The following is a 27,279-nucleotide window of genomic DNA, read 5'->3' as shown; positions in this document are numbered from 1 at the left end:
TCATTTTGAACAATTTAATACAATAAGGAAATAGGAAGAAAAAAAATTTCTCCGCAAAATTAGGAAAAAAAAACAGATTAACTGGAGCATTAATCATAAAACATGAAGTTGGGAGAACAGTTCTGAATCCAAGATAACATAAATCTGAATAAACCCCAATGCTGTTTTCTATAGCAGAATGAAAACTCATCCATCCACAAATATACATACAGAAGAACATCTAAGTCGCAGTTCTACAGTTATCATGTGCTAAGCAAGAGCTTGATTATGTGCACTTGGTGCAGAAGGCAAAAAAGAACAGATGTGCAGCTGAGTGAAACAATTGTAGAATCCACGGACATCAAGTGATTAACGAGTCATTATAGATCATCCAAGTGATTAACCCATCTTTGGTCCCTTGCTGCCTTCTCTCTGACTTTTTCTATACCTCGCAAAGATTTGAATGCCTTCAAAGAAATGAACTTGTACAATAAATAAAATACATAAGTTGGCTAATCAATGGCAAATGCAAATATATTACATAACTGTTAAATATTTATCTTTTCTTTTTTCTTTTTTCTTTTTTTGGGAAAAAAATGCCTAAGCATTTGGGCCATATATAGTAGACAACCCTTACAAGTTGGATATTTCATCTTGAGGAAGATTTCGACTGTAGAGAGGTAACTCAAAAAGGAAAGCTGCTTTGAACCATGCAGGCAAGTTCCCATAAACAACTGAGGGCAGCAGAATGAGGGGGCTAGAACATAATAAATTGGTATTAGTACTTGACTCTCCAATAAATACTTAAATGATAAGCAAACAAGGATCCTACCAAAAAAAAGAAAACAAGGAAAGATGAGATTAACCTAGTTGTTCTTTTATAAATCTTGTACTCAGCCACATTACCGAACTTCTTATCTGCTGACTCCTGTTTCAATATATGTGTGACAACCATTATGGGCAAAATTTTAAAAGATGCTGTGTAGCGGTATTGAAGAAAAATAAAAACAAACCTCTAGTAATGGTATGCCACTGACAAAAAGAAGCAACAGAGTGAGAAAGATAGGTCCTAGGATCACAAGCCATTCAGCACCTTCTAATACTGGTGCAGAAGCCACAAAGATACCCCACCAGAGTAAAATCTGCAAATACCAATACTTAAAAAAATGTGTTGTTTTCCATTATATAGATTAAAACGGGGTCTGTAAGATGTGAAATCTGTGGATACCATTCACATAAACAGATTTAACATTACCACAATGTCAAAACTGAAACAACTCCATCTTATTAGAGTCTTCCAGCTTCTCTATTTAACATATCAACAGAACTGTATAAAGCATGTGTTTTAACTGTGTCAAATTGTACTGCCAGATTCTGGTAATCAGGTCCCAAGAGGTGAGATGTAGAAAAGTTGGTTCTGGAACCAATATTTGGCAATAAATGCAGCATAACCAGTTTAACTACTGCATAGCATTTAAGTGTCAGTTTTGGCTGCAACCATCAGAAAGCAAAAGGAAGGTCATGACTGAAGTAATAGTTGTTTGTCTTTAACAAGTTCGGTGGTCTTCAGCGGTTTTACAGAGCTACTAGTTGCTTCAGATATTCTAAATGGAATATAAAATCATTTCATTTATAAAACCATTAGCTCTAGCCATTTGGAATCTTCAGAAAGGTTTGAATAAGCCCATTCCCACTCATTGCCTTTCTCTACTTGCAGAAGGTAACACCATGAATCCTTCTGTGGTGAAGGTCCCGACCGGGGAACCTTCTCTGCAAACCCAGTTTCTGTACCCCAGACCAGCTGAAGCTCTGGGATAAACTCCATGACAGCCTCCACTCACTTCATTCTACTTGCACAAACACCTGGTTGCCTGCGATATCAAGCTCAAAAGAAAGGGTATCTGCAAATGATATGCAGAAATCATCCCTTTGCAAGTGCCAATTTACTGACAAGATGACAATCTATTCCTTCTGCACAAAATTAACCAGTTGAACCTCCCACTTCTGTTACCACTTCAGTATAGTTTTGAAAACCCGCTGTACTCACTGATGGCCAGCTAAATAAAATCCATTTACCTATGTATGTTTGAACACTGAACAATCTCCATTAAACTTCTTGAGCAGCTCTCTCCTGAAATTACAGAGCCTCCTTTGAACAAATAAGACCACAGCTGGCTTTCAACACTCGCTAACAGAACAAATATGAAATCAGATATATTTTTCTATCCTAGCCTCCATCCGAGTGCAACCCCTCCCCCTAACCCCAACTCTTTTGTCTCCTCTTCTTCATATCCCCAGCATTTTTTTGTCTGGATTGGTATCCCCAACACATTATCGAAGCTCTATCTGAACCACTCTATTTCCATCAGTATTTTTAAAACACTCTATATATTATGTCTTCGCTGGGCTAATCCTAAAAGACTTCACGCTGTATATGTTTAGTCAACTCATCTAAAACTAATTTGATTCCCTTGGTGTGAGCGTGGTTGTTTGGGCATATGGGCACCCTATCAACCATGGTTTGAAATTTTGGTTTCGACAAAGGTTGAGTCGAAACAAAATGCAGGCTGACTCACTAAGTATTCAGAATTTCGACCAAAGTTCCACAATTTCGGCCGAATTTTGGTTTAGACTTGGTTTCGGGGTCAAAACTACACAAAACAGTGCATAGATCATGGGTTGAGAAATGTTGGTTGAACTTTTGATTTCGACTTGGTTTTGGGATTGAAACGAAACAAAAACAGTGCACATAAAAGCACTGCTCCAATTGAATTCATGGGTTTCGAGTGGTTTTGCTTGTTAGAGAGGAAAAACTAAAACTAAAAAAAAAAAACTCAAATTTGGTATTTTTGACCAAATCATCTACATTTCTTGGTGGAACAATAGTGTTGAGGACTACTACAACGCATCTACAACAATGATTTGCTGCAGAGCAAGATTTGTGCAAAATTCAAACTTAGATGTATTCCCTTTCCCCCAAAAATTTCGAGCCTTCCCGGAACTCTATGTGCTACTGACATTGAGTGGGAGGAATGGTTTTGTAGGGGTGTTTTAACCTTGGTTATACAATTGTACTTGACTACTTGTAAACCTTGAACACTTGTAATTGTAGCAATTTGACATTATATAATATTAAATGATTTTTTTTTATTAATGATATATATTTTAGTTGTTTTCATTGAATTTTGTGTGTTCTAATACTAAATTATGTGTAGAATAGACTATATTTAAGAAAGTATACAGCACGGTATGACAAATAATACCAACCTAGGGTCCAAAACGAAACGACCATTTTGAGTGTATTATAAAATCTAAACAATCCAATATGTTTAGATATGCTTAATTAGGGTTTCCTTGAAGTTTTGGGCCAAAAAATGGTCATTTGACCACCGAAATGGTCAAACAAAATGGCCAGCTGAAATGCAGAGAGTTTCGGTCAAAACTTGAAATATTCCAGTTTTGACCAGGGTCGAAATCATGATCTAAACCCAAAATTCGAACCTCGGTATCAACCTATATCTATAAGAATACATATCATTTTAGATGTAGGACCTCCACCTGTTGCTTATCTTGAATTAATAGTTGATTGAGGACATCACCAGATCCACATTTCATCTCATTTTGGAGAAATTACCTCACCAAAATAGTTTGGATGACGAGAGAATTTCCAAAGCCCAACATTGCACCACTTCCCTCTATTGTTTGGAGACTGCTTGAATACAAGCTTTTGCTGATCTGCTGTAGCTTCAACTGTGAAACCTACAGACCACATAATCCACCCAATGATATCTCGAGCTTGAATAGAAGGGTTTCTATCACTCGCATTGACAACTGTTACGGGTAAGCTTACAGTCCAAACCCAGACAGCCTGTCAGAAATGAAGATTGCACTGAGAAGAAAATTCTAACAACCTCCTAAATTGTGTAGTTCATGCAATTCAGAATAAGCAAGATCTATTGATCGCTTAGATGTGTTAAGACTTAGTGATTTCTGTAATGAAAAATAGTACACTAATAAAAAACCTGGAATGTCCAGAAAACTGCCAATTTCCCCAATTTAGAGCGCATTTCATCAAAACGACGATCTTCCCCCCACTGCAGGATTCTGCATGTCAGGACAAGACAACCTTCTCAGTCTAATGTTTCCATTAAGATAAGCGATACTTAATGTAGGAGGCAATGCTGCAAATTTCCACAGATGAAGAAGTAGGATATCATAATTATACAAGCATTTACACTTAATCACATATATTTCGCACATAGGATTAGGCACTTACAGATCAAGCCATCAACTGATCAATTGTAGAGATGTGAAAATGCCTCAGTATCAGTGGAAACATTACGTGACATAGAAAACTTGATGGCCACAACATGGAGATATCCAGAATGGTTATGCAATGTTTGTGAGATGTATCAAAAGCAGATTGGGCTTGGGACAAGGCTATTGAAAATCTAAATAACTTTTGCCAATGCCAGATAAGATGTCCCCATGCTGGATCATGAGAAATCATAAGAGACCAGAGAGAGTATGCCTAAGTCTTCGTCCTAATGACTTCGTCTGACTCTGTCAAATAAATGAATCTAACAGGTGTCCCAAATTCCAAACACAATTTGCATATAAAATTGGTCATACCATTGTTTTTGAAAAGATTATTTTCAAGCAACAACTTACCTTGGGGTATGGTATAAGAGAATTAGCTGAAGTAACTTTTATTCTTATTACTTTCTCTAGAAAACTAATTGATGGCAGTACAACTTGAGTTGTTTTCTCTTTGTAGAAGAAGAGGTCAAGAGAATCCTCTAGGATTGAACAAGTGGGCTATAAAATTGGTCATTCCATCATGCTTACAAGGATTCATGTTTTGCAACAACTTCCTTCAGGAAATAAGATGGTTAGCTGAAGTAACTCCATTTTTTGAGTTAATATTCTCTTATCACAATTACAACTTGTATCATAGTTATAAGTTTCTTTGCAGAAGAGGCAATCAGGTACATGTGAGGTAGGCAAATCTCTTCTTTGCTCTTGTAGTCGTTTTACTTATTACTCTTTCGAGTCTTTAGTCATTACCTTTTACATCAATTTTATAGTAATTTACAACTTTTTGTTTTTGAATTCATAAGCTAAGTTGTTTTTGAAACTGCAAGAATAAATTTTCAATTTTTTCTATTTCTAATTACAAAATATTAAATGTAAAACCAATTCAATACACTAGACAACAGAATATTAAAGCTATAATTTCAGCTCATTGGAAAGGGGTAGGAATAATAGTTGTTGGCATAGGATCAGTCCTAACTGCAGTAATTAGTGAATTGCTATAAAATTGATCTATGATCTGTACCTAGTGGTGCTTGTAAAGGAGTGGCTTATCTCTGGGACACAAGGAATAGGAACGAAAAGCATGCCCATTCTTATGATTATCCACTCAAACCTCAAAACCACATGTCTAACGTGAAGAACAGTTAGAGTTTGGGGACAGGTTCAGTTATATTACAAGCATCAACAACAATTTTTCTTGAGACAAAAGAACAAAAAAGTGGGTCTTCAATCTCCTCAGTCAACTTCTTTGCCTAGTTAAAAAATGAGAGGTAAGAAACATTCCAAAAAGCCACAAATCTTTGGAGCAAAAGTGTTCCTTATGGCATCAATGTCTCAGAAATTCTCAGAAACACCGATCGCTGAATCAAGGACTCAACTGGCTTCAGTTGGAGGAACCTTTACTGGGAAATGGAAGGTGTGAACATTATTAGGTGGCTTCATAGCATAAAGACTTACTGGCTAAGGAGAGAGAGTCACACTTGGAGTGATAACAGTTTTTTTTTTTTTTTTTTTTGGTTAAAATCAAACCTTTCTAAAAAACTCTCCAATTAGAAAGGTGGTCGAGTCTCACTGCAATAAGAATTTTTTTTTTTGGGGGGAGGGGGGGGGTTTGTCTTTCGCAGGGTAGGGGGTTGAAGAGCTCTGCTTTTTAACATGAGAAGCCCCTTATCTAAAGGATAGAGATTTCCGTTAGCTGACGCTCCTCATCTGAAAAGAGGAAGAATCTGGGATCCATATGTTTAAAAATTGATGACAGAAATTAGGCAGAGTTTCTGAATTTGCCATTGGTATGTCATAGGTTACACTTACTCTATTACCTCTTTACATCTTGGCAATCAGGGCCTTCTAGTCAAAGAAGCAACAAGCTTTAGAAAATGCGTCCTTCTGTTCCTTGTTGGAATCTTTGGAAAAAAAAGGGACCAAAGTAATTTTAAAACAGTAATACTGTCACTGGGAAAGAAGATGCATGCGCAATGTTAGTTGTTCTATAATGGACTGTTATCTGCCTTTTAAGGCATCTGCAGAGGCACAAAGATCATAGCTGCAGAAAGATTAGTTTTTTCAAAGATTTTTCATCCTTTGAAAAGACTGATTATTGATTTTTGTAAATTCTTGCATATGCTTTCTGGTTAATAGCTGCATGTCCAATGTTGTATGCAACTTTGTCTTATAAATATAGTTTTGCTTCCAATCGAGATTTAAGGCAGGGTAAGGGAACTGGTTTATTTTCTTGTTAACATGAGCAAGTCCTCTAGCCTGAGCTACCTATGCTATAGGGGTATTTTATCAGCAGCATCAGATATGAGAAACAAAGCACAAAACATGTTAAAACAAAAATATGTTATGCTGTACAGTAATATTCCAAGTCATTTTCTAGCATTGAACAAGGATTATATGAATAATATAAAAATGTGCATGAATCAAATGTACTTTGATGCCCATGCCCATACCTCATTAATAGAAATAGTGCTAGACGAAGACCCCATATTACTACGAGCAAAGTCAAGACTATCTGAGCGATAGAGTCACTAGATCAGATATGTTGAAAGAAGAGTGAAGTCCAATAAAAGTTGGAGCAGGGTGAGTTATATGGGATATACACAACATAAAATAGTTCTACTCTCACTGAAAATTTTTACAAAATAAACACAAGAAAAAGGAAAAAATACCAAAAAAAAAAACAGTAATAACATTCTATAGTAAAGAAACAACCTCCCACACCACCCCCCCCCCCAAAAAAAAAAAAAAAAAAAAGAAAGAAATTTTCTTGAGAGAAAGAGGTTAGTCCCTACCATTTATCTCATGAGAACTGAAAGTCCTTGAGGATTCATCAATGCTAAAAACCATAAAAACAATCTATTGAAATCTATATGAGTGGAGATTCTAATGTCCCCGTCTACCAAATGATTCAATATATGAAATGCATATGTCACAAATGTCATCCCCAATTTCCAGGTGATGTTCTTCTATCAACTTTGTAGGAAATATTCATGAAAAACCAAACAAGACCAGGAATTCACCCATACCCATGAAGGAGAAGTATAGACTAGGAACTCTCATCCCTTCTAAAACCAAGTATTAATATCAATCAACAATTTCCACAGATTTTCTTACCCAGTAATATAATTCAACTTTGTAGGTCAGAAGCCAGACTGACTCAGGGAACAGAGTTTCTAAGATCAGCCTGGAGAGGAAACTGGCAAAGGGGTAGATAAAGTACATTCAATAGAACTGGCGGATCAAACTCAGTTGACCTGATGATATTAAAATGGTTGGACTTGTCCCTCAAAATTCCTCTAATCAGCAGGTGAATTGACCTCAAATGAGAGGTGGTTCCTGATTCTTGAGAAGGGAATGTACAATCATTTCAATGTCACTAAAACTTAACTATACAATACACCCTAGACATCACAAATATAATAAGTGGACAGGCATTATAAAATGGATTTCTGACGTTTAACTTGAACTAGTGAGCAGGACTATACTTATTGTCTTTTCATTATTTTATATTCTATAACTGATTGAATTGAATCAGACCTCACATTCTATGCAACAAAGTGTCAAATGGCATTTAAACTCCACAAAAAATTAGAATAGCAGCAAGGAAAATTTCTTTAGAAAAGAAAATGAATTATATCATAAAGTCGATTCTCCACGAGTTACTTGTTTAGGAAGTTGGTATATAGTGGTTCAAAATACTCTTTCATAATTTGATTAGCGGCATATGAAAATACTACAACAGAAGCTATATGAAACAAGTAAACAAGAACTCCATGGCCAAGTATATAACTAATCACACTGGAGCAAGATGCTCTACCTGTCTAAAATGCCAAGTGCCTTTCAAAACTAAAGTCAATATGGCAAGTATAATATAGTTGGTGCTCCCTGCCAAAAGTAGTAGCAATTATGTTTCAGACACAGAATTGTACAACAACACAGAGTTGTATTAAAAACAAACACCAGAGATGATACAAATTATAATTACCAAAAAAGATAAAGCAACATAAAGCAGAACAAGGAGAAACTCTATATGCCAATTTCCTGGTCTCCCAAGAATCACTAATTAGGCTAGGCTTGGTTGGTAAGAAATGGATAGAAAAGAAAAGAAAAAATTGAAATTTTTTTGAATTTGAGGAGAGAGATAGACACATAATCAATCATTGTGTCATGATGAAAAAAAACCATGATGACACAATTATTGATTTATGTGTCTATATCTCTCCTCAAATTCAAAAAAAAATTGAACGTCTTTTCTTGTCTATCCATTTCTTGTCAACCAAACATAGCCTAACTACAGTTTAATCCAATTTGTTGGTCTTGCAACAATCACTAAATACATTTTAATCCTTTGAATTTGAATAAAATAAGAGTGGAAGGTGGATTTCATAGTATGTCATACGCAGTAAATATTTTATGTCAAGATTGGGGAAAGAGAAATAAATAACAGAAGAAAAAAAAAACATACAATAATGTCTCAATTCAAGTAGTTAGCTATTAAATAAACTAGTACAACCATATCCCGTAATCCTTTCTGAACAACAGAGAATTTTGAGAATACAATACCAGCGAAGTCAGTAACTTTGTCGAACTTAAGAAGAGCTGTAATTATGAAGAACAAAAATTGATAACCCACCTACAAAATACAAACTAAAAAGTCTCAAATTTGAGAACAGAAACATCATTAAACATGCGATAGAGAGACAGAAAGAATTACAGTGATGACAGCAGTGAGGGCGAAGAAATGGGAGTCGAGAACAGTTCCCATTACTGTTTAATCTTCAGAGAATCACAAACATCTGCGAATCTGTATCACCCTCTGTTTACCCTCCACAGTTTTACATTTATATTATTAAATATCTAACAGACAGTTGGATTAGTTGTATTTGGGACTTTCAGTTAAACCCTATATTTTTTATTCAAAACCAAAGAGGTGGGTTGGTGCGTAGCCGCGTAGGTGTGGAATAAACGTCGCTTTGAACCTGTGACTTATTATTATTATCTGTGGTCGGGAAGGATTGATTGAAACGCCATTTTTGTGAAGCTTCGCGCGAACCTGTAATTAAAGCCCAATTTGGATGGATTGGTCCATTTTTTCATTCCAATTTCCATGGTTGTTACTATTACACGTTTGGATATACTCCGTTCCCACACTCCACAACTTGCAGTTTGAATTTGAACCGTCTTGGCATGTTGCATGACTTTACGTATGGTTCAATTTAGCAAGCAAAAGCCAAAAGGTTCATAACTTCATATGTAGAACTGGATAAGGTCATGTGTCATGAGCCCAACTCTTTCCACCCTAAGCCTCCCCACTTGAATTTTCAGGATAGGGTTTATGTCAGTTTTGGGCTTTTGGCCTAACTTGTTCAGTTAAGAGGACATTTCACCGGGCTTTCAAAATATTGGTTGAGATTCCGGTCAATTTGGAAGCGACTAATTGGCTCTGATACCATTTGTTTGGGACTTAGGTAGAACTCATCCTTAAAAGCTACCAATTAAGGAAAGGGTGTCCAATTACCTATTAATCCACCTACATCCTCATTCATATTCTATGTGAGACTATTTTTTTTTGCCTACTATGTGAAACCCCAACACTATACCCTCACCTAAAAAAAAATAGATAAATAAATAAGTGATAAGGCGCAATTGGGCTTTAAGGCATCAAACTAAAGCTTCTGTAAAACCATTCAAATTCAGTATACATGCAGCCTATAGAGCCTGAGAGATTTCCTGAACTGGAGTAAAAGACAACCTTTGCCTTGTGTGCTTGGGGTATTTGTTAATGAAGTTGCACTGCAACTATAGATATGATAAGCAGTCTTGCGGTAGGACTTATGGGCTCTTGGTTGGTTTAAAGCCTTCACTATAGATATTTAGGGCCTCTGGGGTATCATTGTTTATTTTCATTATGGCCTATCTAAAAAGAGTCATTAATAAAAATCATTTTTGATAAAAAAATAAAAATTATTTGGTAGTTATTAGACATAAAAAAATATAAAATAAGAAACCGTTTGGTAAGTGTAAACCGTTTGATAACTACCTATGATAACGTAAAAGTTTGATTCCACAATTTACTGATTGATAACAACTTCCCATAGCTACAATAATTGCCCAAATCCCTTGGAACGCTTTGATTCTGGCATGTCTTGTGCATGGTTCTGCGTATCTGTATACAGCTTGATACCAATTCCAATACCAATATCACTATCAAATACGATATCGGCGTTGATACGACCAGTCAAAAAGTTGATCAAGCTAGCCAAATCAGGCCTGTAGGGCCCGATTCCACTGATTCGTATCAGTATTGTATTGGTATTGGTCAAGACAAATACGGTCACGATACCGAGGCCAATAACTACGGCCTTGCTTATTTGCAAACTTGTAAGCGAGCATGAAGAAGCAACCACAATAAGCTTCTTATCCTTTGGATACCGTGGTGCTTCCTTAACTACCAACCATGTTAAATTGGGGCCCATAGGCTCACTTTCTTCACACAAAAACATCTTCTTGGTTGTATTTCATTACAGTGAAATACAATAAAATTTGAAGAGAATTGTCTGCCTAGTTGGTTGGTGTCTTGCCCCAGAAGGTCATGGTAAGGCATTCCCTTTCCTCCTCTCTTTTGTAGTTGTATTTAAAGTCCCATTAAACAGTTAAGATGGGCAAAAATAAGTAAAATAAAATTTTCAATGTTTGAGTGAAATAAAATGAAAAAGAAAGTAAATAGAATTTTCAAGGTATTTGATCAGAGGTAGAGTTGATGCCAAGTGATAGGAGAACATATGCGGATTTTAATTCTCTCCAATTCCTAAAAGTGTGCAGTGCAGCAGTGTTAGGTGGAGATGCCGATACCTGACAACTCGGACATCCAACGGTCCAAACTCAACAAAAGTCAACGAGCTCGGATCGTTGGATGTTCAAGCTGCCATGTGTCGGCATCTCCACCTAGCATTGCTGCACTGCACACTTTTAGGGAATTGGAGAGGATTATTTTGTCGAACATGTGAGGCTCACAAAAAATAACATATAAAAGGTGAGACGTGAAAAAATTTTCAATAGTACTATTTTGATTGAAAAGTATGGTAAAACTTAAGGAATGGGTTCTCCACACTGCCAGTGTGGGGGAATCTCTCATGTCACATTAATGATTGTACAAGAAATGGTATCATCCACATGGACGCACATGGTCGAGCTAGAAGAGAAAAAAAAAAATTCATATGAAACCGTATGGTACATCGGTTACATGGAAAACTTTTCCCTCAACCTTAGTTACCATATTAAGTATTGGAAGAAGTTCTATGAGCAACCAGCATAGGGGAACACATCAATGAAGTACAACAAAATGACATCATACACCAGATGGCAGCAAGGTCATTTCATTCGAGGAGGAAAGAGATAGATACAAAGGGAACCATCATCGTCAACGGTTCCCTGACCGGTGCGGTTCCCTAGTTCCTCTCACAAGAGGGGGGTGGGACCCACCTGGAGCACATGACCGAACAATCTGCCCAGATGGGGTCCACTCTCCTCTTGTGAGAGGAACTAGGGAACTGCACCGGTCAGGGAACCGTTCATGAAAAAAATTCACACAAAGGTGCTACTATACGGCGGTGAAAGAAGATTTTCCTTATGGTATTATTAATTTGTTACATAATAATATTTGATAGTCATTAGTACAAAATTTTCCATTTCACTTCACTTTGCATTCAATCAAACTTTTCCGTTCTTAGAATTCAGCCTTTTTTACCACCCCCTCCCCCACCCAAAAAAAAAATAAAAATCAATCACTCGTCAAACCAATATTGAAACAATGGTTGACCCAATTATAAATGCAATACCAAATGTCCAAATGTGTATCATGTTGATCAGGATTGGATAAAGTGGTCTGAATCTCTCCTTGTTCCATGGTTTTGATATGTTCCATCTGAACTAATTCAATCTTGTGACCATGATTTAGAGAAGGAAAAAAAAAAAAACCAAGTATATTCAACAATGTTCATACATACTAATCTATGTAAACCAAGCTAAGCTGGTGCAATTGAAACTTTTTCGACCTCAACAATGTATTCAAGAGTTGCAGATGGAGGTACTTGCAAACCAGAACCTAAATCAGCTCCATTCTCCCCAAAGCCCAAGCTAGGAGGGATTACCACTCTCCTTTTCCCACCTGCCTTCATAGACCTTAAGGCATACTCTATACCTTCACACATCCCCCTAGTATATGGCCTTGATCCCATAACCAGTGCCAATGGCTTCTTGTCTCTGCCAAAAGTATCAACAAACACTTCCCCACTGCCTTCTACTGTTCCCTTGAGATCAATCACAACCAAATCTCCTGGCCTTGGAGAAGCACCACCCCCTACTCTCATCTCATAGTACCTGATTTGTTGTAAAAAAAAAAAAGTATCATCAAGAAGAACAAAAGGAATACACCATTTTGTATGGGCAAGGAAGCTAATGAACAGAGTCATTTAATTCAAATACCTGATTCCATTAGGCAAAACCACCTCTTCTTCCTTCTCTGCATCCCTGCACAGCACAAGAAGAACCAAAACACAATTAATTTGCTTCAAAATTGATTTTACCCATGGCTTCCAAAACCTGCTATAAGAAGTCTGTAGGGAGAAAATTCAAAGACTGAGAGCAAAACCTCGTGTTAGATTCTTGTTGGGAGACTTCAAGGCGGGTTTTGATCTGTTCAGAGATTACCCCAAATGCCAGGAAGCCAACCCATGCAAGTCCAGCTCCGAGTCCAAACCGCCTGGTTAAGCTGGAAGCTATCCAGTCCGTCGACTCAACCTTAGTGGTGGTGGTGGTCACTGGTGTTACGGGTTTCTGTTGTTCCACTTTAAACTGCTGCTCCGGCAATGACTCTGTACGTAAGGATGGAGATGGAGATGGAGACTGACGTTGGGAAGCTGGTGGCGGAGGAGGCGGCACCGGTGACTGTGAAGAAGACAGGGAGAGGTGATGAGTTCTTGTAAATGGGTGTGAGAGAAATGGTGGGGATCCAAAGAAAGTGGCCATTTTGCAGGAGATAAAAACAGTCTTTTAAGTTCAGGAAGAGATCATTAACAGGTCCTGAGTCCTGACTGGCTTTCCGGCTTTCCCCCACCATATATGAGAGCCACCTTACACTTTACAGTCCCTACCTTATCTCATCTTTTTTGTTACATGTGTATGGGATTTTAGACTTTAAAAGGATTTGGAGAAATCATCAGTTAGTCCCAGACCTATACTTCCATGGTGGTACCTATAGTCTTTGCTTGACAAGTGGTACATCTCTTTCCTGTCCCTATCTATTGATATTGATCAGATGGTTCTCTCTATCTTTCTATTTCGATTCTTCTGTTCTATCTGTGGTCATTCAAAAAAGATCTGATTTATGGGCTTGCTTGTTATTTTACTGTTTTTAACTGAAAAAGCTTTTGGTCACCCAGGGTGAGGAGAATCTCTTCATCCAAGTTGATTTGATGATGTACAGTATCAACACCAGTATTGGTCACCATCAAACCCAATATCGCTGCCATCAATATTGGTCCGATACGGGATCAAAAGTCTACTTCTTTACCTAAATCTAAGGTTCATAGCCATTTCACAGATACCATATTGGTCTGGTAGCTAATACAGTCCATATGTGCTCATCATTAACTCCCACTCCCCATCAATGAAGGTCTGAAACACCCGTCCTGGATTCAATCGAAGGATCAGATTCTGCAGTAGCATGGATTAAGAGGTTCTCCCTTCACCGTAGAGGAAAACTTGATCCTTTAACTAAACCTTGATTGTACTGAGAACCATGCTCTTTGATGTTCATCCAAAAAATAAAATACATGGCCTGTGGCTGGCCTCCAATTTTTAAAGCTATGTTTCACAGTAGCAAAGGGTTCAAGGCGCATCAGATGGGCAGACTCAACTGGATCGTGTGTCTTATTCATCAAAGTGGAAGGATTCGGAGACAATCCCTTGGCTTGCAAGGGCTACCCAAGACAATTTGGGCAAATGAAGTAGGCAGATTAGCTCAAATACACATACCTGGTTCACCAGGATTAGCTCCATTGTATTACCTTTACACTGAAAATATGATAATTGTAAAGGAAGCATGCCTAGAAATAATGGCTTCTCAAGTTTCCTTACCTTGGCATTGTGGCTTCATCACTGAAGTGCTGCATATTTAGCTCTAGGTGTGGTTATGAGATGAATGTTTCTTTTTGAAGCCATTAATTAATGAACAAATTCAATTTGCATCATCAAACCATGGGGGATCAGTCAAAAATTTTTACATTTTATGTTTTCCAAATCAGAGTTCAGATGCATTTTCCTATCATTTGACCTTATCAGCTGGTCTGACCCACATTCTAAAAATATTGCAAAGAATTGTTTAACAGTTAACAGTCATTATCAGAAAAATTTAATCCAAACATGGATAAAACAATTTAAATGGATCAATACAGCAAATATACAACCTTGACAACAGCCCAGAACCAAGCTAAAAAAAAACTGGTGGGGAAAAAAAAAGAAAAACAAAGAAAACAATTACATATCCTTGAACCTATGAAGAACACAATGGATCGCTTGTTCACAGCTTTTGATAAACCTCTCAAACATCAGCCAGGACAACACACCACTGCACACTTTTGCCACTGGCTGACTTGCAATGTTGATGACTCAAACCGCAATTTTAATTCTCAGTTACTTTAGCTTGCTTGCTCTTCTGTACCCTGTGATGTCTCCCCCTTCACCTTGCCACTGCTTAGTGGTGCCCTGGGTCTGGGCGCCTGAGCATTTGTTATAGGCTTTTGTAATGGCTTCAGTGCTGCCATGATCTCAGCAAAAGACGGTCGCATCTTTGGATCTCTAAAATGTTCAGGAGAGTGAGTTAAGAAGTCAGCATTTCGATCTTTTTATGAACATGCAATTTTGCATAACAGAAGAAAACTCGCAGAGTTTGATCCTAAAATGCATCCAAAAGCATAAGCAGAAGTATTTTTATGGCCAAGCAGCTGCTTCAAGTAGTTTTCAAGCAAAATTTTAGTTGAGAAAGATCTTCAAATGCTGCACAACCATTTTTTTTTTTTTTATATATATCTTTATTGTCTTATACCCTCTAGTGTGCAATTGGGGATGGTGATTTCTGAATTTTGTGTACCTTTAGGATTTACTCATCCCCTCTCCTATATAAGCTTATTCATAGAAGATGCTGCTATCGATATTAAAAATAAAAAGTAAAAAGAGAACGCCAAGATATGGAATGTATAAAACCTCTATGCGCTAGCCAACTGTACCCACCCCAAGAGGCTCTTTAATGCTACACCAACCGTTTGACGATTCACAACCAAAGTAATTAATAAAAGACAGTTCATACAAAAGTGGGCTTACTTCCACTTCCATCCGACCCATACTTTACTTCCAGAAATTACAGAACATAAGTCAACTTCTTCCGAAATTGGTGAAAATTTTACCAATACACTAATTTGCCACGACTCTGTTGGGGGTACGATGTCTAGTATTCCATCGCTTGCAAAAGTGGGCTGATTCCGAAGGGCCGTTAAGAGGCCGAGGGCCCGAAATTTCGGTAAATTTTTGAACGGGCATAATCCCTCGACAATATCTTCATCAGAACCTAGTCAACGGGAAAAAATGATATCTTACATTGAGGGCCATGATTATCTTGCATTAGTTTAACACAATTAGTCAAAACATAGTTTAAAAAACATGCAAAGGATATAGCATGTTTAATAGCACAATGCAGAAGCATATGAATATGGAGTTCCTCACCTGACCTTAAAACTAGATATTTCACTCCTAAGAAAAGAATACAAGAGAGAAAATACAGCAGATGATGTGAGAGAGACCGCCTGAGAAATTTAATACTGAAAATAGCAGTAGTAATGAATGAAACAAAAAGCTATTGAGAAAACCTATGCTAGATGTCCTGGATATTGCAGCCAAGACCAATGGTACCATTAGGTGGATTGGAATATCAGATTTTCAATATTTAAATAGATTATAGCTGAAATGAACAGTTATTGAAAAACTCACGTTTGCCAGCATTTCCTGATAATATCTGCAACAGCTGGATCCATATCTTCGGGAATATCAAGGCGGCGATGCTGGAATCCAACAGCACCAACAACTTGCATGGGATTCATCCCTCCCCAAGGTTGTTGCAATGTAGAGAGCTCCCATAATATGACACCAAAGCTAAACACATCACATCTACAAATTTCCAACACCAGTCTCAGACTTCAAATCCATAATCCATAAAGGCATATAAGAAAAGTTCTTGTTAAGTAGAAGGAAAGAAGGCATACTTCTCATCTGAAGGTTCATTTCTTAATACTTCAGGAGCCATCCATTCAGCCTGAAGAAAGAAGGGGCATCAATGAATTAATAAGCCCAAATGAGCTAAGAAAAGCATCAATATGGAAAAAATGGTAGAAAACAAATAACGTATTTGAATGAGATACATAAGAAAAGAAGATGCTATGGAGGATAACAGTTACTTTCATGAAAGACATTAACATCATCGTCAAAACATGCACAGTTTATAAATCAACGACTCCTCTTTAAAGCCATGAGATGTCATACATTCATACTCCAGCCCCGAACCATGTATTTCAAATTATACAATATTTGGACAGATCTCTTTGTAATTGTTCTATCTAATAGACACAAACTTACAATCCTATTTTGTGTTCATGGACAGGCATGGAAATTATTGCCCAGGGGAGATACAGATATGGAGTTTTAGACACACCAACCAACTGAAATACAGAAAAAGGTTTACAGTTAGGCAAGTTCATTATGTTTCAGATATATTGAATATCTTCACAATTGATCATCATTAGTTACTGCTCCAGAAGATTTTTTTGGTTCCACAAATTTCCCTTCAAATGAGAAGACAGGACCAGGATTATCTGGACATTGATTTCTGCCCCTAGATGACAGACAATAACCTGGTTTAAGGTGATGCATGGGTCAAGAGGAACAATATTGTAAGACTGATCTAAATAAGACTGCAGATGGATAAAAACAAGATGTAGCCAAAATTTAAAGGGAATTCAAATTACTTTACCAGCATGAAAACATGTATCAAAATAAAGGAAATAAAGGAGAGAACATAAACTAAGACATAGGCACCAATAGCAGGGAAACTAATGACAATAAAGGAATGTTAACAACAAGAACCAAGATAAAGATTAAACTGTTGATATTGATTTGAATTTACAGAAGAAAAAAAAGTTGAATCAATAGGCAGCTTACCGTCCCAGCAGTCGACCTAGAAGAGAGAAATGTATTATGCTTCATTCGTGATAATCCAAAATCACAAACCTAAATGATTGGGAAACAATTCAACTCAAGTTAAATCAGGTTCAGATCTTATGTTCAACAATAACCTCCTATATGAGACAAGAATGCTACCTTCACAACCCAATTTTTATCAACAAGAAGATTTGGAGACTTTAGATCACGATGAACAATTACTGGTGTACAGTTGTGCAGATAATTCATCCCTCTAGCCTGAAAACCATCATAGCAAGGGACAAACATTATTCCACTGCAACAACCAAGTTTACCAAAAATCTATTAAAGAAAATAACATTAAGAGAAGTTCAGAATTTATGGAATCGTACAACATCCAGGGCCATCCTCAAACGCCTCCGCTCATCTAATTGATTGTTAGGGCGGTGAATTAATCTATAAAGACTACCTCTGCAAAACAGGAGTCATGCTTCAAACTTACGAAAGATGAAAATATAAACTATGTGCAAAACAACTGATGTTTCTTTTAGATTAACCACAAACTATAAAAAACCAGTAGTGCATAGTATATCCTAGCAGAACTATTATATAGAATTCAAGATTTATGATTGGCAGCAACTACCTATGCTTCCAAGTTGCAAATATATTTCAAGGGTTCCCCCCCTCCCCCACCCTCCAACTAAATTCCAGTCTTATTTCAGTTCGCACTTATAATATGCTAAAGCAACAAAGGAAGTCAAGAAGAGGAGAGAGAGAAGGAGAAGAAGAGGTTGCAGAAAAAGTTGGGGGAGCTAAGGTCGATGCCTCTCCCCTATGTTCACTAACATGATATAAAATAAAGTAAGATTCCATAAATGCTCTTTTACTAACATGTAATCCACATACGTGCTTATTTCCAATTCTACCCTCACTATATTTACTCTAACAATTTCTTGTCATTGGGTACATAAAATAACATCATAACTCAAACAAAATTCAGTTGCTAATTTTTTTAACTTCTGTATCCCGGAAGAATGAATCATTTCAAGGATAGCCAATGAAGAATAAAAATTCTTAATTGCAGTGTAGGGAGGAAGGGGGAGAAAAGAGGCACTAAATTACTTCCATAACTTATTCAAACACTACAACGAATAGACATGGAGACAGCTTAAACAAGTCTAAAAAAATACTTTATCTACTATTAGAGCTTTAGAACAAACTTCCAAAAAAAAAGACGAGATAAAAACAAGAATGTCAATGATAAACAATTAGTTTATACATAGGAAGCATGTAATGCAAACATACCGAGAAAGAAATTCTGTAACAATTGAAAGATTTGGAGCATGTGTTACCGCACCCATGAAGAGAACAACATTAGGATGCCGTAATTTTTTTATGATCCGGATCTAGGAAACAAAAATAACACCAATTTGTGGGTTTAGATTATAAATCACCAGTTAAAAAGAACATTAGCAATACTAAATAGGAAAAACCGGACAAAAATTCATAAAAATAATAACAGAAACTACCCCAAGTTGAAAAAATATGGAGGGTTTTCAACATCACTACTACACAACAAGCCATCAGAATTATAAAAAAATACTATTGTGTACATAGGGATTGGTGGAAGGATTGATCAATGGATAGATATAAGTTGCAGAGGTCTCATCACTATTCATCAATAAAAAATAACCTTTTGTAGTGTCAAGATGGCTAGAGGATTATGTTATGTAGTTATGTGCGTCGACTTTAGGTTTAGATGTTTGTGCCGGTCTATATGTTAGGGGTACAATTGTCATAGTTGTCATTGTCTTTACTTTTAAGTCGGTTTTGGTGTGGATCCAGTCTTTACATTGTAATTGCTCTTTGATTAATATAAATAGACTCCCCCAGCCCACAGTTTGAGTATTCTGCCCATTACTCAAACTGTGGGTTGGTTCTTCTTTTCCTGTTACTGTTCTGCCCTAATGGATTTTCTGGTCATCGATCTCTATTCCCCTCTCTTTTTTCTCTCATATTTGGGTTGAAGGCTCCTTTCTCCTGGGAGACTCAACCAAGGTTCCAGGTTTCAACCAGGCTTGAAACTGAAATATTTCACGAAACCGTGAAATTTTGGTCAAAGCCTTGAAGCTTTCAGTGGATGGTTTTGAGGTCCAAATGGCCAAATTTAGTCCTGAAACTTCTAGGAAACCCTATTTATAGTCTTCTAAACATAGTGGAACCCTTAGATTATAAAAGAACACCCTCAAAATGGTAGTTTGACTTCAGAGTTCAGACCCTAGGTTGGTAATATATCTTGTAAGCTCCTATATAAATTCTCCAACATGGCGTATTCCACACAACTTTGAATCTTGCACAAAACTTCCATAAGTGCAGCAATCGTCGCTTTTGATGCGTTCCACTACTGCCCCAACAACTTGTCCACGCTTGTATGGGAGTGATTTGGCAAAAAATCACAAAAAACCAAGTTTCCCACAAACCTTAGAGTCGAAACCAGTTAAACCAACAAAACCATACCTTTTCTATTAAAGGTTTGTGTCGCTTCGGTCAAAACGATACTGAAACCACACATTTCGTTCGAAATTTCACAGAAACAGCAAAATTTCAACCGAAACCTACACTTTTTACGTATTGCATGGAGTTCTGTGTCAACATCTTGCGAAACCAAAATATTTCGCAAAATTTTGGTGAAACCTTGAACATTGGACCCAACCCCCCCAAACCCTAGCTCCTAAACTCCCTTCCATCGTGAGATTGAATCTCATTTTCAAGTCTAAACCTGTTCTTACCGTAGGATAAGTTTCAGAAATCTCTTTGTGATTTCCAGATTGCATAATGAGATGATTGTTGGTTGGGATTCACAGTATAGTCAGTTAGCATACTACTGTTAAAATCTTCTAGAGTTTGGTTGCGTATTGAGGTCACTGGGTCGAATTGAAGAGATTCTACTCTACCACCATAGCCATATCTGTTTTGAGGTTGAAGACAAACTCAACCTCAAATCATGGTGTGGTTTTAAAAGCCCTTATTTCTTAATTTCTGAAAATACCCTCTTCTTTGTTTCTTAATCAGATTCTGTCCTCTAGTTGTTTACTTCCAAGTTTGTGCACCCTCATTATTTCTTAACCCCACTTTGTCCCTCCCTATTATATTATCTAAGAAGCCCTCTAAGATTCTCCTTTATAGAACCCAAACACGAACCCCGGGATCGCCCCACTTCTAGTTTTACTTTGATTCTGGTTATTCAACTCTGATTCTGTAACATGGTATCAGAGCAACGAAGAAGAAGAAAAAAAAGAGGCTATAAACCCTAGTTGGAAAAAAAAAACTAGGGTCTAGGGTTTCTTATTCTTTGATAAAGAGTGATTCAGATTCAAAAGATTGCTGATATATGAGCTTCTTCCCTTCCTACGGATATGCTGATCATCTATGGAGCATTTGAAGGTTGTTTTCCGGCTATTGGCTATTGCAGTTCTCTTCATCGGGTAACCCTGTGGCTATGGTCTTGGAATCCATCTCTATGGCCTGCGAATGGTGCTGCTTTGTTTTACTATGTTGCATGGACTTTTGTGCTGCTGTTTTTCTCTTTATCTACTTCTTCTAATCCGATCCTGATTATTCAAGGTTGATTTTGTCACATGGCCTGTGGATGGTGCTGTTGTTTTCTCTTGATCTTATGTCTTCCATATCAAGAGGTTAACCCAGCTGAACTCAGATTTTTTTTCCTGGCTGGTGTTATAAGACCCTGCGCCATCCCTGGTTTTGGAGATTTCCTGCTGCAACTAGTAATATCCAACATTTCTAATCTGACCATTGTTTTTTCTTGATCTTTCTGGAGTTCTATTCTGTACATCAAGCGTACAGTTTGAATAGAATTTGATATGGTTCTGATCAGCGGATTGTGAGTTATTGAAATTCCAATTTTTTAGGGTCTCTACTTTCAATTTTTGAAACATTGACCACCATACTCTATGCAGCTGTTGGACACTTTTCATTTTGGAATCTATACTACTGGAGTAACAACACACTCGACCAGGGTTTGATCCAGATCAGAAATGTTGACTTTCACTTCCTTATTTTTCTCTTATTCTGGCCTATTTGGACATCCTGCGTGTGGAGTTTTTTTTTAAATTATCTTTTGCTGCTGATCTAATATCAGTGCTAAGATTATATTTGGTCTGCAATGGTTGTGACACATGAAGACTACATGTTTTTGTTACTTGTTCTTGAATTTGATTTTTCTATCTTAGCCTGATGTTAGTGTGATCTGAAGATTGTTTCTTGCTGGGTTCCTGGCTGTTGTTTGCTCCTTCTATCATCCTCAAGAGTGTTGTGATCATATTGACTGGATTAGGGTTTAGGGTTTAGGGTTTCTCTTGCCTTGAGGAATTCACGGTCAAGCTTTTTTTGATGCAATGGAAATATGAGTCCAATATTTTGAAATTCATGGGTGGTATTGTCAATCAGATTTTTCGGCTAAAACTATTCATAGGTAGGGGCTTCAAAGGCGTAGGTTTAGGCACAGCAGGTAAACAAAGCAATCTTCTTTTCTTGATCGTCAAACATGGTTTTCTGCAGTTCTTGAGGAGTCCCTGTTCAAAAAGGATTTCTCAAGAACCCTACTTCTGGTTATTGGATCGTCGAGAAGTTTTGCACGTGTGTTCTCCCTACTTTGAGTATGTATGAAAATATTCAGCATCATCAGCCTTGTTTTTCCTCCTGCAATTTGGTAAGTTGGGCAGCAATTCTTTTTCTCTCTCTATCATGCAGATTGTGGTTATTGGTGATTCTGGGTGCTGGTTGACCATGGTAGATGTTGCTAATGGTTATTATACTACCCACTACTGTGGGTACCTTGGTTGCTGTGATATTGTGATTATCATCCTCTACATTATTTGTCCACGTGTAGTGCTACACATGAGGGGGAGGCTGGAGATGTTAGAGGTTAGTTCTATCTTCTTGGTGAAGATTATTTCCATTTCGGAGTCTTCTTAGTGAAGGTTCTTGCTGTCTAAGTGAAGATTCTTGTTGTTGTCTTCTTATCGAATATTATTTGCCCTTGTCTTCTTTTTGAAGATTATTTTCTTATGTCTCCCTATTGGAGATTTTCGTTTCCTTATTGGAGATTACTCATGTCTCCTATCTAGATATTATTTGCTTGCCTTCTTGTGAAGAGTATTAATTTTGCCTATCTTCTAATGAAGATTATTTATGTCTTTCTTGTGAATATTAGTTGCCTATCTTTGTATTAGAGATTATTTCCCCACAACAATGATTTATTCATCTCCTTCTGTTGCTCTTCCCTGGACTTTTGCTATCGTTGCTGTTGTTAAAGACTCTTGACCTGCAGTGATGAGTTGTTCATCTTCTACTACTGCTCTTTTCTGCCACCTATATAGTTCATTATTATCTGGGTTTCTTCTTCACGAAGAATTCTTCTCTGTTGTTGTTAGTGGTAGCTAATAAGTTTATGTAGTGCTGCGACTGGAAGAAGTTTTCTTCTGCAGTTCTGTTGTTTGATGTCCACTGGCTTCTATGACGGTTATATCTGTTCAAGTTTGGTTTTGAAGATTAATGTCTTTTCTTGTCGTTCCAAGCTGGAGTGTAGGAGCTATATATGCTCCAGCTTGAGGGGGGGGTGTCAAAGTTGTGATGGCGTTTAGTGGTTGTGGTGATGTTCATAATTTGTGGTAGAGTTTAACTAAGTGTTTACTACTCATAGTGTTGTTTAGTACATGGTTCAAGAACTCGGTTTTGGTCAGGCCAAAAACCGAGTTGGACCGAGAACTCGGCAAGTTGGTGCACCGTTTTTTGTTTTTTTGAACTCGTTTGATGCTTTCAGTGGGTTTTTGACCTAGTTTGGTCATGAAACTTGGTATACAGCCTATTTTGGACTATTTAAACACAATGACACTATCAGATTTTCAAAAATCAAAATCCAAATAGGAGTTTGACTTAGTGGGAAACTAGGACAGACACTTACTTATGCCAGAAACCAGGACAAACACTTATTTATGCCTAGTATCATTTATTCATTTACTTAAGATATTATTCATAAATAAGAAATTACCTCCTATTTGAATCCAATAAAAATAGTTAAAAAATCAAATTCCAAAAGGATAAAAAGTCAACCCCCCCAATTCAAGAACAAAAACTGGATTTTCGACGGTAGGTGCAATTTTCAACTTTTAAATGTTGGGGTTTTTCTCAAATCTAAAAAAAATCCATAAATCTTAATATGTTAAAAAATTGCTAAAAACCAAAAGTTCGGTAAAATATTCATTTGTTTTGATGTCAAAAAAAATATTTTCATTCAGAGTGATTTTGACAACAATTGTGCACACCAAATAAGGTTTGACAAAAACATAACTCCTTCAATATAAATCAGATTTAAGCAATCTTGGATTTGTTTGAAAGCTTTCCAACTAAAATTGCTTAAATCTCAAGATAAATATTCAGTTCCACATGTTGTTCTTAGACAAAACACTGTTAAACAGAATGTCAAGAATTCAAAAGGAAGCAACAAAATATTGAGTAAGGAAGAGGAGGATTAAATGATTGCTTTTTAAAACAACATTAGAGCGAAATTAGCACAGTTACAGAAAAAACAAATAGTAACTACAAAAAGATATTAGATCAACTAATACAATTCAATTCAGCAATAAGAGAATTGGAAATTTTATACCTGGATAAAAAAAAAAAGGCATTAGACATTCACTAAACACAACATGGTTGCTTCCCTTTCTAGCATGTACATGGGGGACGAAGAGAAAGAGGAAGAGAGAGAGAAAAGAGAGAGAGAGAGAGAGAGAGAGAGAGACACCTCACTTCCGAATTCTTCTAATGCATCACCAGAAATATCCTGATCTAAGAACTTCTTAATGGCAACTTCCTAATGAAATTTAGGAACCACGGTCAGTTCAAAAGAACCAAAACAGGAAAATAATGCGTGAGAAACAAACACTGCCAGAGCATACAAATGAAATTGTCATACAACAGACTGAGTAAGTGTCTCGAGTATTAGCTATGTTAGATTATCCATATAGCATTTGCAATTCACATACATAAGCTAAGGCCTCAAATAAGATGAGACTATGAGAGTAATGAATAGGATAAGCTAAATTTGTTTAGAAATCTTCCAAAAGGACTGTCTCAGATGATTACATTAAACATTAGCCAGAGTTGTGATACATTTGACTGATGAGAAAATAGAACAAATTCAAAATTGTTTTCTCCATTCATCACCATTTTATAGGTCAGATGGTCAAGGCACACCCAATTAAGGGTTGTGACTCAGTACTAGCCCTGCTTTCACAGGGTCTTGGGAGGGGTAAACTAGAGATGGTCCTAACTCCTACCCTTGAGCTTTTTGCACAAAATGGCTGCTCTCAGACTTGAAACCCATGTATTCAAACCGGAAGTTTGAGCTTTTACCATCACACCAACTCAGCCCCAATTAAGGGTTGTGACTCAGTACTAGCCCTGCTTTCACAGGGTCTTGGGAGGGGTAAACTGGAGATGGTCCTAACTCCTAACCTTCAGCTTTTTGCACGAAATGGCTGCTCTCAGACTTGAAACCCATGTACTCAAACCGGAAGTTTGAGCTTTTACCATCACACCAACTCAGCCCGTTGTGAAGGCAAACCAAATGTTTAGAATAACCACGCAAATGTTACTCCAAGTCTTTCACTGTGAACCCAACACAGCCCAATGCCCCGCACTGAGACCATACCCCCAAACCAGGGAAGACTTAGACCAAAGCCTTGCCGGGATGCTGAAACCAAGATATTCAGACATAAGACCCATGTCATAAATAGGATTTCCAAAACTCCTCCTTAACCAATGTTAAGCATCTCCGAGTGAGATAGATGAGAGAGCTTTACATTGGACTTGCTACAGAAAATAAAAATAAAATGCTAACTCATCAAACAACTGAACAAGTGCAAAGAGCTCATGGAAAATCTTCACAAGTTCAGGAATTTCACTTTAGAAGAAAAATATTTCAACTGTTAATACAGACAGCAGACATGGTGAAGTTTCAGTCTCTGCTAAAGAAAAACTCACAGTTCCACGCCATTCTCCATGGTATACCTCTCCATATGATCCTGAAGCACAAAGGTTCCACAAATGAAATGAATGGTTTTAGGAACAAGATCCTGAGACACTGTAGAGGTCACTTTGTTTACTTGTCATTAACAAAAAAAATTGACAGAACAAGAAGCATAATTTATTACCAAGTCCAATACGCTCACCCAAGGTGATTTCCTCCCATGGGATTTCCCACTCTGCAACATCATCAAGTGCAATGTCAGATTTTGAACTATCATTACCAGCTGATCTGTCTGAACTTCGCTCAGCTTCTGCATGAGCAACACAAGCATCATTCTCCTGGTCACCACTTCCTTGTGGTGCATACCCTGTACCTTCTGCATCACCATCATGCTGCATGCCACCCAGTTGGTTGAAACATGAAGCACCATCTGGCAAGGGGATACAAGACTCTGATTGCTCATATTGCTTACTGACAGCAGCTGTTGTTGCAACTACAACCGCAGCAGCGGCAGTGGCTGCAGCTGTAGCAGGAAGTACAGTGTTTGAGTCGTTGCTTGACATGGCCGCAGCAACTACCATTGAAGATGCAACAACAGCTGCTGTTGCAGCAGCAGCAGCAACAGGCACAAATTTTGCTCGGGAAGTATCCAGAGCCAAAGCAGCAGGTACTTCAGATCCTGATGAATAAGGGAGTTCAGACACTTCGCCAAAATTAAGGGGTTGGTTAATATCCAAACCCTCCACACGCTTCAAATGCTCCACTTGAACATCTGAAGGGCTTGGTTTTGACTGCACTCCATGGTAAGGAAGAGGAGGCAAAAACTGGCCAGCACCAGCATGAATCTCATGCCGGGTTCCATTCCTCCTCTTTTTCATTCCGTCCTTATCTTCTATTTTTTTCTTTGCTTCAACAATGGAGGCATCTTCCAGCTCAGTATAAATTTCAGTGAACAAACTGGGAGGTGCCACAACACCACTTTCCAGCAACACATCATGAAGCTTCTGAGCTAATTGTGGATTCTCTTTGGCAGCATCAATCATGTATTGTGATACATCTTTCACTTTCATTCTACGCACAGCAGGGGAACTGACACCTTCAGTCCATGACGGAGATCTTGCATGTGTAAAAGGATGGCTAGGCCTGCCAGGAGCCAGTACCTTCTCCACCTTGGAGGGATCCTTGGAATCATTGAATTTTAACTTGGATACAACCTCACCCTTCATTGGCTCTGGTGGAGGTTCCGGTGAAGAGCCAACTCTTGGATTCTCAACACCTATTAGCTCATCTGAATTGTTTGTTTCAGTGTAGTTCTTTTCTCTACCAGCAAGATCCCTGGACCTGGATCTCTCATCCAAAGGCTCAAATCCCGAGTAACCCCCAACAGAACTTGTAAACCCGCTGCTAGAGGATTCTACAACAGAGAGGTCAACATCTCTAAGAAAGGGCTTGACTCCATAGAAATGTTCATCATATTCAATATGTGGTCCAGCTGCATCAGATGGGATAAGCGTGCCAGGGTCAGCCATAAGATCAACAATGTATTCCCTGCCATGTGTATTAACCAAAAGCAGATTACTGTTTCAGAACTCCAAATTTAATTATAAAAAAATTAGAAGAAAAGGAAAGAAATTGACAGTTGTTACACTCTTGCCACAAGTCTATTTGAAGCTAAGTTTCACAAGAAA

At 37.6% G+C, this 27,279-nt stretch overlaps 3 protein-coding genes across 11 annotated transcripts in view; all 3 read right to left on the bottom strand.

Annotated features, from left to right (window-relative positions):
• Window positions 1–68: 68 nt before the first annotated feature.
• Window positions 69–9,105, bottom strand: LOC122646867. Of its 3 annotated transcripts, none has more exons than XM_043840491.1 (10): window positions 9,011–9,105; window positions 8,860–8,929; window positions 8,114–8,181; window positions 6,747–6,808; window positions 4,002–4,083; window positions 3,614–3,847; window positions 993–1,121; window positions 846–907; window positions 617–736; window positions 69–446 (listed from the first exon to the last, which is right to left on the bottom strand). In XM_043840491.1, exons 1-10 carry the CDS (start codon window positions 9,059–9,061, stop codon window positions 422–424), a joined length of 903 nt encoding a protein of 300 aa, XP_043696426.1. In that variant the 5' UTR covers window positions 9,062–9,105; the 3' UTR covers window positions 69–421. The 3 variants fall into 3 exon arrangements, with proteins under 3 accessions (XP_043696426.1, XP_043696424.1, XP_043696425.1); XM_043840489.1 differs by having other exon boundaries at window positions 69–420; XM_043840490.1 differs by having other exon boundaries at window positions 69–411.
• Window positions 9,106–12,311: 3,206 nt separating this feature from the next.
• Window positions 12,312–13,379, bottom strand: LOC122645671 (peptidyl-prolyl cis-trans isomerase FKBP17-2, chloroplastic-like). The gene is made up of 3 exons (XM_043838993.1): window positions 12,947–13,379; window positions 12,781–12,825; window positions 12,312–12,675 (listed from the first exon to the last, which is right to left on the bottom strand). The coding sequence occupies exons 1-3, from the start codon at window positions 13,321–13,323 to the stop codon at window positions 12,321–12,323; spliced, it is 777 nt and encodes a 258-aa protein (XP_043694928.1). The 5' UTR covers window positions 13,324–13,379; the 3' UTR covers window positions 12,312–12,320.
• A 1,282-nt stretch (window positions 13,380–14,661) lies between these two features.
• The window catches only part of LOC122645669 (probable serine/threonine-protein kinase SIS8), a 37,448-nt gene continuing 24,830 nt past the window's right edge, over window positions 14,662–27,279 (bottom strand). For 4 of the 7 annotated variants that reach the window (XM_043838985.1, XM_043838991.1, XM_043838989.1 and 1 more), the window contains exons 4-13: window positions 25,776–27,139; window positions 25,606–25,646; window positions 24,365–24,433; window positions 18,847–18,947; window positions 17,934–18,012; window positions 17,722–17,820; window positions 17,563–17,631; window positions 16,611–16,660; window positions 16,339–16,515; window positions 14,662–15,153 (exon numbers count right to left, since the gene is read on the bottom strand). In XM_043838985.1, coding sequence (XP_043694920.1) covers window positions 14,994–15,153; window positions 16,339–16,515; window positions 16,611–16,660; window positions 17,563–17,631; window positions 17,722–17,820; window positions 17,934–18,012; window positions 18,847–18,947; window positions 24,365–24,433; window positions 25,606–25,646; window positions 25,776–27,139 — 2,209 coding nt within the window. In that variant the 3' untranslated portion in view covers window positions 14,662–14,993. Of the gene's footprint in view, window positions 15,154–16,338; window positions 16,516–16,610; window positions 16,661–16,980; window positions 17,316–17,562; window positions 17,632–17,721; window positions 17,821–17,933; window positions 18,013–18,846; window positions 18,948–24,364; window positions 24,434–25,605; window positions 25,647–25,775; window positions 27,140–27,279 lie in introns of those variants that run through there. The other 3 variants (XM_043838987.1, XM_043838986.1, XM_043838988.1) reach the window with 3 other exon arrangements.

This window comes from Telopea speciosissima, chromosome 11 (genome assembly GCF_018873765.1).
Source record: "Telopea speciosissima isolate NSW1024214 ecotype Mountain lineage chromosome 11, Tspe_v1, whole genome shotgun sequence".
NCBI classification, from domain to species: Eukaryota; Viridiplantae; Streptophyta; class Magnoliopsida; order Proteales; family Proteaceae; genus Telopea; species Telopea speciosissima.
Note: the sequence above shows the minus strand (reverse complement) of the source record. Positions and strands in the feature narration are given on the sequence as shown.

Coding starts and splice junctions, on each gene's coding strand:
- LOC122646867 (XM_043840489.1), bottom strand. CDS start 9,061: ATGGGAACTGTTCTCGACTCCCATTTCTTCGCCCTCACTGCTGTCATC. Junction 908..992: donor GTGGCATACCATTACTAGAG/GTTTGTTTTTAT, acceptor ATATTGAAACAG/GAGTCAGCAGATAAGAAGTT. Junction 421..616: donor CAAGATGAAATATCCAACTT/GTAAGGGTTGTC, acceptor GCGAGGTATAGA/AAAAGTCAGAGAGAAGGCAG.
- LOC122645671 (XM_043838993.1), bottom strand. CDS start 13,323: ATGGCCACTTTCTTTGGATCCCCACCATTTCTCTCACACCCATTTACA. Junction 12,826..12,946: donor CAACAAGAATCTAACACGAG/GTTTTGCTCTCA, acceptor TGTGCTGTGCAG/GGATGCAGAGAAGGAAGAAG. Junction 12,676..12,780: donor GTTTTGCCTAATGGAATCAG/GTATTTGAATTA, acceptor ACAACAAATCAG/GTACTATGAGATGAGAGTAG.